The sequence below is a fragment of the Thermobia domestica genome, chromosome 16 (genome assembly GCF_964235325.1).
Source record: "Thermobia domestica chromosome 16, izTheDome1.hap1.1, whole genome shotgun sequence".
Taxonomy (NCBI): Eukaryota; Metazoa; Arthropoda; class Insecta; order Zygentoma; family Lepismatidae; genus Thermobia; species Thermobia domestica.
The window spans coordinates 182,282,035-182,295,265 of NC_137469.1; the positions used below are offsets into that span (position 1 = coordinate 182,282,035).

The following is a 13,231-nucleotide window of genomic DNA, read 5'->3' on the forward strand; positions in this document are numbered from 1 at the left end:
TCCAATCTAAAATCCCTTAATTTATATTATTATTTTCTAATCACATAGCTTAGAAAATACTAATATTATTTTCTGAGCTATGTGATTATATTGGAATAAGTCTAATTACTGAACAACGTCATTACGACGTTTGCGATATTGGATGTGGTAGCTGCACTGTTTTCCCTCCAAGACACCCACTCCGCAGACGACAGTGCAAGGGGCTGAAAGTCTTATGAAAAACAAATTGTTTTTACTCTCTGTTTCGGGCGATGGAAGATTGAGGCGCTGTCACCAGTACAGTACAGTGTTTCCGTGATTTAACTAAGATGTAACATACTGTCATTTACGCAAGGGGAACAAAAGTATAGAACTATAAAAGTGAAAGTAAAAAAGAAAACTAGCTGTAAGTGAAATAATGTTTAAAAGTAAGAAAAAGCAAATAAAGGGATCCGATGCTCAGAGTAGTTTGTTATAAATTCTGCGACTGAGATTTTGTTGATTGACATATATTGATGAATGTTTTATATATATTTTAATAATGTTTTCAAAATTTCATTTTTTGTTACTTGCTGATAGTTACTTGTTATTTAATTAATTCTACAACCTTTTCAATAGATTTTAAAATAAAAAAGTGTAAATTTGCCCTTTTTGTGAGAGATACAGAGAGAGAGAGAGAGAGAGAGAGAGAAAGAAAGAAAGAGAGAGAGAGAGAACGGAGAGGCAAAAATATATATTTAGGGGAGTAACCTATTCAAACGTAAAAAGTTGTCCCGTTTTTTCTAGTTGAAGATTTGGTCACCCTATTATACGGCAAAGAAGTCCATGTGTTAAGAAAAAGAATTACTCGAAAACATGGTATTTTGATCCAGGCCCATAGCTAGGAAATGGCCAATGGAGATGGAGCCCGCACCCTGCGACAATCCTCAACTCCCTTGACTGAAATTTTGATTTCTTTTTTAAACAAACATATGTTTAAAAAATAAGTAGTCAATAATTCTTAAATTTATTTTCTTGGAAAAACACCATTACAGAATTTACATAAAATCGGTTTAAAATTGCAAAATTCAAATCAAGAAACTGTTCTACTCATTATCTACTTATTATTCGTTAATTTGCAATCAAATATTTCTCCGGATTTAACAACAAATATACAATACCTTCACCAGGTGTGCTTATTAGGGACTCTCGGGATAGCTTTTCTGCTCTCATTTTCCCAGGATACTTTGCGGTCGGTGACGTCACGTGGAGGTATCGCGGTATAAACAATAACACTACTGTTTCAAGATGGGGAAAAGTTATCTTACTTGTACAGTAGCTCATTCTAATAACATAGGAAGCAATACAAATGAAATAAGTTCCATTCATTTGTATTGCTAAATTCCCTAAAAATGATGAACTTCGAAGAAGATTGATTTCCCGCTGTAAGCGAAAGAACACTTTTAATGTGGATAACGCACGAATATGTTCTTCTCACTTTTCACCAGAGGATTATCAAAGAGTTTGAAAAAACGAGCTTCTAAGTTTCCTGCAAAAGTAGTATTTAAGATCTGACGCTGTTCCTTCATTATTGATACCAAACTGGCATGAGTCAAGTTGAAAAACAGGTGTATAACAACAATAATTAATTTTACTTTTATGACATTTGTTTCTGATGACCTGAAGCTTAAGGAGTTTATGTACGTAAAGCGAAGTGGAAGGGGGTACCAACGAGAATATAAATGTATTGTCTCATATATTCTTTAGTTTAAATGATATTCGTAAGTTTTGTTAAGTATCTGAAACATTATTCTAGCAAAGTGCTCAAAGTGCACTTTGAGCAGAACATTTGTAGGAACCTATTACGAACCGAACCTAACCTAACTTTACCTAATCTAATCTTGTTTAACCGAACCATACCTGTTACGTACAAATCACATTGATTTTATTTCTTCTCGAATACCACATCGTGTGACAAAATCATTTGTTTTGATCAAAGTGCACCCTTACCATATTCTTGTAACTGAAGGGCTGGCCGAGAGAGGGGGCTAAGCCACAAAAACTAAATTCCGATAAATCGAAGGGCAAAGTGTAGGACAAATAACTGCAAATTTTCCCCTGTGAAGATGGTTCTTTTATGTATGTATACCACTCTATAGATATCTGTGCAACTTATAACCTGTAATACATAATGTGTTACAATAAAACGTTAATATTATATTATAGAAGGCAAAAAATACTATTTTTATTCTAACATTAGCACTTGCACTACAGCTGATACAAAACGAGCGAGCGAAGAACAAAAGAAAAACAAAAGAAGAACAAAACTCGGCACAAATGTTGCCATAACAAATCCAACATCCTCCCACCTTGAGTTACGTTGAGGGAACTAGTAACTCAACCACAACAAACATTATTTATTTTTTAAGTATACACAAAGGATCTAATCTGGTAGGAGGTTTCACTTTTCTACCAGTTCGAGTTGTAACAGTTTGAAGTTTTGTTTCTGTCTCTGTGTTTTTATCACTCACTCCGTCCATTTGTTCATCACTACGATACACTGCTGGTTCTTTCAACACCTGTGGTATCTCATTTGAATGAACTTCCAGGGGAAAAACTCGTTGCACTGGTCTCATCATCAATCCGGTACGTGTCTTCAACCGCACAAGTCGTACTTCACCGTCACGTCCAGGTAATATTTCAACAACTCTTGCTAAAGGCCATTCTAAACGTTTCAAGTTCTCGTTTTCTACAAGTACAACATCCCCTATTTTGATTTCACTATGGTCTCTTCTAGATTTCCAATGCTGCACCAACTGTCCCAAATATTCACTGCGAAATCTACTGCGTAACTGTTCCCTGAGTTTATGACAATATCTCAACCGTTTTTGTAGGTTAACGGATTCCAAGTTGTCGAGATCCGGTACTCCTACTTCTCTAACTTGCTGCAGAAACATAGCTGGAGTTAAAGCTAATAAATCCGAACTATCATCAGAAACATAAGTTAACGGCCGACCATTCATGACAGCTTCACAGTCACACAACACTGTAATGAATTCTTCATAATTTAGAGAAGCCTTCCCAAGTATTCTCCTTAACAGTCCTTTCATTAATCGAATTAAACGCTCCCACCATCCACCCCACCAAGCAGCACTGGGTGGATTGAATTTCCACTTGATGCGTTTCACACCTGCAAAAGACGTTATACATTTCCAATCCAGTCTGCCCAATAAATTTTCTGTGCCAACAAAATTCGTGCCATTGTCACTGTAAATGACCGAAGGACGGCCTCGACGCGCTATAAATCTTCTAAGGGCTTGAAGAAAGTCACTCGTTGATAATCCGGAAACAAGCTCCAAATGCACTGCTCTATATACTGCACAGGTAAATATACAAATCCAAGCTTTTCCTCCATCTCGTAGTCTAACTGGTCCGGTAAAGTCCACTCCCGTTACTTCAAACACTGCTGCATCTCTGATTCTATCTTCGGGTAGAGCTGCAGGGATTGGTTCCAACTTCTTGGCAGTATATCGTTTACATATGACACATTGCTTTATTATAGATCGAATAGTTTTTCTTCCTTTGAGTATCCAAAACTGTTCCCTAAGAAGACTCAACAAACCTTGAACACCAACGTGACAAGCTTCCACATGTTTATCGTACACTAACATTTTTACTACTGGATGTGTGCTTGGCAACACAACTGGATAACGGAAGGTTTCAACATCTGAAAGTTCTGTAATTTTGGTTTTTATTCTGATGAGTTTGTCATTGTCTTCGAACGGACACAAAGATTTCAAATTCTTGTCGCCAACACCCTCAAAGGAATCTGTTTGAACAAGTCTAATAACTGTCTTCTCTGCTGACAACAATTCTTCAACAGACAACTCGTTGCTTCTTCTTTGCTTAGAACGACAATTATGAATAAATCTTTTCATCCAACCTATTATGCGAACTAATTTTTCGTATTTGGAAGGATACCGATAATACCAGTCACTGTCCTCCTTTCCAACATTAAGCATAACTGATGAGACCGTCTTTTTCTTTTCCTGCGTAATGATTTCTTCTTTGTACTCATACTTCTGTTCTGGCCATTCCTCCTTGGGTCGTCGCAGCCACGAAGGACCTTCCCACCATTTTGACTCAAGCAGTTGTTCTGAAGTACATCCTCTCGATGGTAAATCCGCCGGATTCATGGTTCCTGGTACGTAATGCCAAGTTTCCTTTTCACTTAATTTTCGGATTTCTTGCACTCGATTCCAAACAAAAGTATTCCATTGCTCATCTCGTTTAATCCATGCAAGAACTGTTGTAGAATCTGTCCAATAATAAATCTGTATACCTTCAAGATTCAAGGCCTCAATCACAGAAGTAGCTAGTCTCCCACCAATAGTAGCTGCCAATAATTCTAATCTTGCTATGGTTGATTTCTTTATAGGAGCAACTCTTGTCTTGGCTTGTACTAACTGCACATTAATGTTTTCTCTTGTAACAGTTCTAAGAAAAACTGCCGTAGCATAGGCTCTTTCACTTGCATCACAGAACACATGTAGACTACAATTTTCTGAATCTCCTTGGATACATCTAGGAAATGAAAGTTCTTTCAACAAAGGCAATTCACCTACCCACTGTAAAAATTTCTTCCTTACTGCCCCTGGTACTTCTTCGTCCCAACTTAATTCCAATCGCCAAATTTCTTGCAAAAGGATCTTTGGATACAACGTCACTGGAGAAGTAATCCCTATGGGGTCAAATATCCTATTTGCAAACGACAAAATAACCCTCTTAGTAAGAACTTCTGGTATCAACCCGTCGCAGCATTCTGGTCTTATTGCCAAAGTGTCAGATTTCGTTTCCCACTGTAGACCTAAGACTGGTACTCCGTTGTCTTGCTCCATCTCTCCAAAAGAAGTGTGCTCCCATCCTCTCAGCTCAAATCCAGCTTTCGCCATTACTTGAGTACTTTCATTAATGAAGTGATGAAGCTCCTCTTCATTCCTTACGCTGGTAACGCAATTGTCCACATAAAAACACTTCGAAAGCTGAGCGATGACTTCTCTGGAATATTGGCTTTTTCCTTCTCTTTGTTTTTCCATTTCTAACTTAAGATGATGTTCTATCACTGCACACAACAAAAATGGACTGCAGTTCACACCAAAAACTACACGCTTGTGACGAAATATCTTTTCGTTTCCCTCCTGGTCAACCCACAAAAATCTCAAAAAGTCACGGTCTCTTTTACAAACACTAATTTGTAAAAATGCTCTCTTGATATCGGATACAACTCCGATTCTATTTAACCTGAATTTTATCAAAATTGAGGGTATCATTTCGATCAAATTAATGCCCTTCTCTAAACACTGATTCAATGAAGGATAATTTTTCTCCCTGGCTGATGCATCGAAGACGGGACGTATTTTCGTCGTACTGCTTTCCTTGACTACATGGCGATGAGGTAAATAATGCCCTTCTCTATCCTTTTCTTCTGGTGGAACTTCTTCTATTACGCCATCATATATCCATTCATTCAACACTTGTTGATAGTCTTCGTAACGGTTTTCCTTCAACTTAGCAATAAGTGTATTCAATCTTCTTTTGCACATCTCAATATTACTAGGAAGTGTAGGATGTCCTTCTATCCAAGGTAACATTACTTCGTACCTCTTCTCCTCATTAATAGCTACGGTCTTATTAAAGTAATCCATTACTGCTTGCTGAGCTTCCAATTTTGTCTTCTTTTCCGCAGGATCTGTGATACCAAGAACATCTAACCGCCATAAATCCGCTATAGATGCTTCTTTACAAAACATGGACATCGTTGCCATAGACGAGAATTTAACATCACCACGTACTTTAACTTTGCCCATTAAAACCCAACCAAGCAATGTTTCCATAGCTACCAATCCGGACTTCAACACAATTCTTTTCCCAGTAAAAAGTTTTCCTGCAATGTCAGAACCAATTAAAATTTCTATCGCGCCAGGGTTCCTGTCGTAAATTTCTACACCAAAATTTTTTAACTCCTGTATCCAAGGACCTTCAACCACTGACGTCACATTGCTACATATTGTATCTTGGTTCAGCGCTTCAAAATTGCATGCATAATCTCCTTTCAGACTATACAACCTAACTTGATAACAACTATGTTCATAAGGTGCAGAACAAATACCTCCAAAGAGTGCATGCATAACACTTTCTTTTTTAACACTTTCGTATCCCATTTCCAATGCGGTAGCTGTTCGAATGTACGATCGTTGGGAACCTGTATCTATAATTGCTCTTACCTCCCTTTCTGTCTCTTGACCCCTTACTTTTACAACTAATGTTTGCAAAAACGTTTCGGCATACACGTTATTAGTTAATGTATTTTCAATAACCGGTTTCGTTACACTTTGTTTCACTGTACCGTCATTTTCCTTGTTACCTTTTGGTCCCTTGCACATAATGTATGAATGTTGTCCCTTGCACTTGGCGCATTTTAATTTTACTCTACATCTACTGCTAACATGCCCCGGTTTTAGACATTTGAAACAACAACCTTTTGCTTTTAACACCTTTGTTTTTTCCTCGAAAGACCAGTTACGTGCCTTCGAACACTCTTCGCTAACATGAAAATCACTACAAAAAATACATTTCTCTGGGTCACCTTTACAATTAACTAACTCTGCCGCTGTTGGAACAGTTTCTGTGGGACTACTTCGATCCTTCCTTTTCTTTATCGCACTGGAAGTATCTTTCAAATCAAAGCCCGCAACTGCAAGTGCTATTCGCTCTTCACTTTCAACTTCTTTTCTCACAAACAACATTAAATTTTCCAGTCTATTTTCCACTGTAGATTCTCCATAGTTCGTAGTTCCTCTTTGCCATGCTCGCAAAAGTTCCTCAGGTAAACACGATTCCACTAGTGGGTACAGCATTGCTGCGCATTTGTCTGTCGTCACTCCTAATGTACTTAATGCTCGTAATTGTGACTCAATTTTGTCGTACAAGGCACTGAGTTCTAATTGCTTATTACTGTTCAAATTGCTTAACACCAGTTTTAAAAGTTCCCTCACATACACTTCTACCAATGTATCTTCACGACCGAAACGTGACTTCAAACCTTCAATCACTTTCGGATAGTTTTCTTCACATAACGGGAAACTTTCAACAAATTGGCGTGCTCTTGAACCGGGTAGAGTAGCCTGAACTAAATATTGAAATTTGTCACTGTTTGCGATATTCGTGTCCGCATCGATTCGATTGAACTGACTCCAAAACGGTAACCAATTCTTTAAGTCACCATCAAACTTCTTCAATTCAATTACCGGTAACTTAATACCCCGTTTCTTACCTTCTGTCGAAACACTGTCTGTATCACGAGTTGAATTTGATGCATGCTTATCGATCAACTCTTGAACTTTCGTACGAAGACTATAAAATGTCAGAACATACTTATCTTGTGCTTCTGTTTCCTGAATCAAATCATCTTCTTGGAATTCTTCTTTTAATAACAGTTCAATGTATTCATTGTGTGCTTCATCAACTACCCTGTATTTATCCTCCAATAATTCGAAGTTCACTTTAAGTTCGTCAATGTTCACATTCGCGGCATTACAGCACTGCTCCACATTTTTTGCGATTTTTGTAAATACAGCTCTCGCCACTGTTCTCACTCTTTTTGCCTTCTCCATTATTTAAGTTGTTTTTCAGTCCTGTCACGGTCGCCAGATGTTACAATAAAACGTTAATATTATATTATAGAAGGCAAAAAATACTATTTTTATTCTAACATTAGCACTTGCACTACAGCTGATACAAAACGAGCGAGCGAAGAACAAAAGAAAAACAAAAGAAGAACAAAACTCGGCACAAATGTTGCCATAACAAATCCAACATAATGTAAAATGTGTTATATTGAGTAATAAACAAACATTAGTAATGTAAAGGAAATATTTTGCAGTCACAATTTCTTACAATTTGGTTAATAAACACTAAATACAATGGGTTAGGTTAGATTCGGTTATATTAGGTTAGGGTAGATTGATTTCTAACATAACCTATCCTAACACAACCTAACCTAATTTGTTATTGCATACCCGGAATCTCTGAAATTTTGAATAATGTTTGCTTTATGTATTTTACTACCTGAAATGTTCTTATTGAGGGGATTGGTTTATGGAAAGTATTTGAACTCCTTCCACCCTTAGAATTCACGTTCCAATGAAAGTGCAACGACAAAAATCCATAATGCCACCCCTTCCCCACGCCCAAAGTGGATGAATTTGGTTTTAAACGGTATCGGAATGATCAATATTCATTTCAGTGACCCTGAAAATTATGGACTGGACACCAATTTCGACTGCTTTTGATTAATTGTCACCTCCTTCCTATCTCCTCTCACCCCGAGCGAAAAAATGATAAGATCCTAAGTTAGGCCTGGCTGCATTAAAGTACCAAAAATCGTTAAAGTTGGTCGACGAGAAGTTAGCAATCAAACATTGTTACAATGAACAGAAAATGCCCCCTCTTCTCCTTAAAATGAAAATTTTCAAAAACAACGGAACATGTTTTTCTTTAATCTTAATGAGGAGTTTATATACCGAGTTTCATCTTTCTAACTTGATAGGTTCGTGAGATACTGTATTTTAGGTACAAATTTTGAACCCCTTCTACCCTTTAGGATTTGCCCTTTAATCAACGTAATAAGGGCCAGGTCAACTCATGTACGGTACTAAAAATTATAAAAATCTATCCAAAGCTGTGGAATGAATTAGCGAGTAAACATTATATTCATTTTTATTTGTATACATAATTAACCATTATTGACGGTATTTATATATTTATTACATTATATTGTCTCATCTGTGAGTAGAAATAACTCATTATTTGTATTTGGAAAGACAAGGAATATCATAATTGTTTTGAATCCAGTTTTACGAATAAAGCGCGAAGTGTAACAAGCAGGCAAGCGAAAAAATCTTCACCGATACCTCCACATGACGTCACCGACAGGGAGCCAATCAGAACGTTAATCGCGAACTGGGGCTACCTGTTATTTTATATACCTTGTTAGCAACCACTGTCATATTGCAGTACAAGGTTATGCTATCGTTCTTTGACGTCACAAATGAATGGAGAGGACAATTATGGAGCTGTCTGTATTAAGAAGTAGCGGACTTCGGTCTAGAAAGCCGGCATTAACAACTTTAGGTAGGCCCGGGTCCCAAAGGTTTTGTCGTGCCAGCAGTGGCGTGCGGTGGTTATGCAACTGGGGAACAGGTCGACATAGATGGGAAATATTGTGTAACAAAACAACGGAACTGAAGTAAATGAGCACTATTAAAATGTGCTTTTAAGAAATCAGAAAAATTTGTTTGAAGCTGATTTTTTTTTTTTTTTAGAACAATAGTACATGCAGTAGCGGAATTGGGTGTAAAAACTAGGGGGAGGGGAATGCCATTACTTCAAATTGGTGGTCAAAAGGTCAAATATCTGTAAAAAAGCATGGCCAATTAATAGTGTGGCGCAAAAAGTACTGCCGCCACTGAGTACAAATGCATGTGGAATCCAAACAGTTTTTGATTCCACATAGAAATACACGCATTAACCAAAATTCCACACATTTTGTAGAATTCGACACACATTCGGAACTCTTCCGGCAGAAATACTCAACTATCGTTCAGCCTTTATATTAATCACGTGACCACCAAAACGGGATGCAGGGGCGCACCCCCGAGTGAATTCTGGAAATCAAGCAGCCATCGAACTAAACAAGTGTGTTAATTACAAAATGGTCCCGATTTCGCTCCAGCTCAATTCATGGGCAGCACTAAATGACAAAAGAATATGAAGAAAGTATGCGCAGCCCAAACCAGCAGAGCTAGATAAACGAAACCTGGAAGGAAGGAGAAATCTGGGGGCGAAGCCCCCAGCGACCAAAGCTATTTTGTATATAAATAAACCGGCTAAATGGCTAGGAATACAGCAGAACGTAAATTTTCTCCCGAGTAAAAATTCCATGTTTTTCATCAAAATTCCCTGACTTTTCCAGAATTAAAAAATTCCCTGACTTTTCCCGGTTTTCCAGGTGAGTGGCCACCCTGAGTTAGCACTAGCAATGATTGAAGGTGTGGCGAAAGTTAGAGAAGATGAAAGAAATCAACAAGCAGCCACAGAAAAAATACACAGGATTATTACCAGTAAACAGTCAGCATTGATTACATATTTTAAGAAGACAAGTGAGAAACAGTAAAATCTGTGGGGGATTTCGCAGGTCTACATATCATGCACAATATATTGCTGAATTTAAAATGCTTTAATCTCTATTCGGTTGTTCTTGCCACTTTTTGAAAACACAGTTTGCAACTATTTTGCAACTTTTTTTTTTCAATCTTGCAACTACAAAAAACTATTTTTATGCAAAATATCACTGGGAGACCTGAAGAGAGTAAATTAGCCCTTTAAATGCCACAATGTATTAGCAAAAACTATATCCCTGGGGCCAAAACGTAATTTTGATTTTTCTCATTTTATTTGGACCGATTCTGCGTATTGTATGTGTATAATCTTCGAAAACAAAAAACATGTGAGGCATCCATAATTGACACGTGGTACAAATTTATAGAAACAGTGAGGCATAGCGTTGATGCCTCATAGCGTTAAAGGCTTAATAAAATAATTCGTACGAAGATGGTACACTCCGCAGCGAAAAACCTGCAACATGAGCATGTAAGTTTATTGTAACATGACGAAGTCTTTTGCTCCAAAATAAGTTTGCAGGGGAGGACGCCGAGGTTCCTCCTGGCGTGTTTCGTGCCACTTAGACGTTATGTTAATTCCTACGCTGTTAGGCGTAGTTTCACAATGAACTTACGTGCTCATACGTGAACTTGCAGGTTTATTTGTTGCGGACTGTACAAGATTATTAAAATTATCTGATGTTCTTTAATATACAATGTAATGGGAAACTGCCTACCAAACACAATAGAGGTAAGAGAACCAAACTGATTGGCAGAAACAGGAAGGCATGAAAGTTGTTGAGAATTCATTATTTTTAGTGTTTCCCACTGCAGGATACCTGAAGAACACGGCCAGAACCATAGAATGTAGATGATTTCTTTACCATTAAGAAAAAAATCTGTCAGGGCTTTTGATACGATTTTGTGCGAGTTTAATAACCCAAGCATATTTCTTTAGTGGATTGTGTCTTGTTTAGATAGTAACACCTCAATGTACGAGACGTCTGCTGTGCTTTGGAAAATACAAAATTGTCTCGCTCACTTTCTTTAGCATTTAAGGAAATAATGCAAGGAGAATGCTTTAACATCCCACTAACAATCATCCAAGACTTGTGAATGTTAAACTCTGTTACTACTAAATGTCATTGTACCTCTAAGAAAAATAATTACCACTATTAGTAGGTGATTCCATTATTTCGTCCAATTTCTGTATGACCTGGCGACTCAAAGACCGCCATTTTATAATTACCGAGGTGCGATCTAGAGAAATACCTATACGTTATTTTTATGGACTTTGAACAGAGTACTTAACAGTGTATACCCGGACACAATATCAAGTGAAGAACTCCTTTCTACAGCAGACACATATACCCTGTACAAAGTAACTTAAAAAAGAGTAAACCCCTCGTGAACAGCTGAGCTTAGGAACTAGAAATTATGTGCAAATTTTCTCCTTGAAACCTAAGCTATGGACAAGACCGACTTTTAAGAGAGTGGAGAGAGGTCAGTTATTTCTTTAAAAATGTATTTTGGTGCTGCATCTCTTAAGATCACAACTGCTTTCACACTTGGCTTTTTTATTATGAAATTTTCATGCATGCGATAGAAGCGTGCTTTGCTTGCGATTTGGTAGCGTCTAAAGATGTCTACAGGTATTTCTGGTGGTGAATGTTGACGTTTTATAGAACAAATTTTCCAATCTGTACTTATATTTGTACAGATAAAAAAAATAAAAATAAAAAATAAAATCGTGACCCAAAAGCTAAATTTCGTGACTTTTTCTTGATTTTCATGACCGTTTTCTGATTTCGTGACCTTCATGACCGATAGACACCCTGCTTCTTCACTGGACTCAAAACGTTTATCAGCCACAGAATTCTTTAAATGTGGAAATAAGTGTAAATCAGAAGGTGCCAAATCTGGTGAATAAAGTGCATGATGTAACAATTCGTACTTCAATTCTTCAGTTTTTCTCATTAGGCACATTGTCCTGATATTTTCTTTTTTCAAACCGATGTATTTTTTTTTTCTCATCTAGTTGATCCAGAAGACACGTAATATTCGCCATCTTTTGCGAGGTAATCAATATGAAGAATCCCAGAAAATAATGATCGACTTTCCGGATGATGAACCCTTTTTTTTTTTTTTTTTTTTGTACGGCCACCGGCTTCTACTTATTGCTTTGATTGCTGCTTTGTAGTGAGGGATCCATGTTTCATCCAGAATAAAAAATCACCACACAAACCAAGTTGGGTTTACTTCAAATGATCCAAACATTGCTTAAAACTTAGTTTTCACTCAGCATTTAACTAATGCGGCACCCATCTTGCACAAAGTTTTCTCATGTGTAATTCTTCATGTAAAATATACTATACTCCTCCTGATACGCCTATGGCGTCAGCTATTTCAAACACCTTTAATCACTGATCATCCAATACCACATTGTCCACTTTTCGATGTTTTCACCTATGGTTGCTGTTTTGCGACGTACTTCACGTGGATCATCTTCAAGAGAAATGAGTTGAGTTGAGTTGATTTTAGTTTAGCGTCCCGTTCAGCAGCGAGGCTATATGAGACGTGGACCTACTGATTAACGTGGAATCCGAACCACATGAGCTCCCGCCGGGAATCGAACCCGGGACTTCCGCGCCAAAGGCGCGTACGCTAACCGCTTAGCCACGGAGGAGCTCATCTTCAAGAGAAATATCACCACGTTCAAATTCGGACGCCCATTTCTTAACTACTGAAAATGAAGAAATCTTACAAATCTCTTCACGAACTTTAGATAAATTCCCTTCGGTAATAAACCGTCTACAACAAAGAATTTTATGACGGTATGGTGTGCCAGTTCATCCAATTGCACGAAAGACACACAACACATCTACTTTCAAACGCCGTATGAACACAACTACTCGGTAGATCAAGTTCACATTTGACTTTCGTTATTGCAAAACGTGTACCAACATAATAAAAACAAAATATTATTGATATTAACGCCATCTCTGTGCAAAGCCGAAAACTTTCACCTTGTCCACTATTTGTAATGACAAGTT

At 37.5% G+C, this 13,231-nt stretch overlaps 1 protein-coding gene across 1 annotated transcript; it reads right to left on the reverse strand.

Annotated features, from left to right (window-relative positions):
• Nucleotides 1-2,375: 2,375 nt before the first annotated feature.
• On the reverse strand, nucleotides 2,376-7,631 carry LOC145672707 (uncharacterized). The gene has a single exon (XM_081741878.1). The coding sequence runs from the start codon at nucleotides 7,629-7,631 to the stop codon at nucleotides 2,376-2,378; it is 5,256 nt and encodes a 1,751-aa protein (XP_081598004.1).
• Nucleotides 7,632-13,231: the final 5,600 nt, after the last annotated feature.

Coding starts and splice junctions, on each gene's coding strand:
- LOC145672707 (XM_081741878.1), bottom strand. CDS start 7,631: ATGGAGAAGGCAAAAAGAGTGAGAACAGTGGCGAGAGCTGTATTTACA.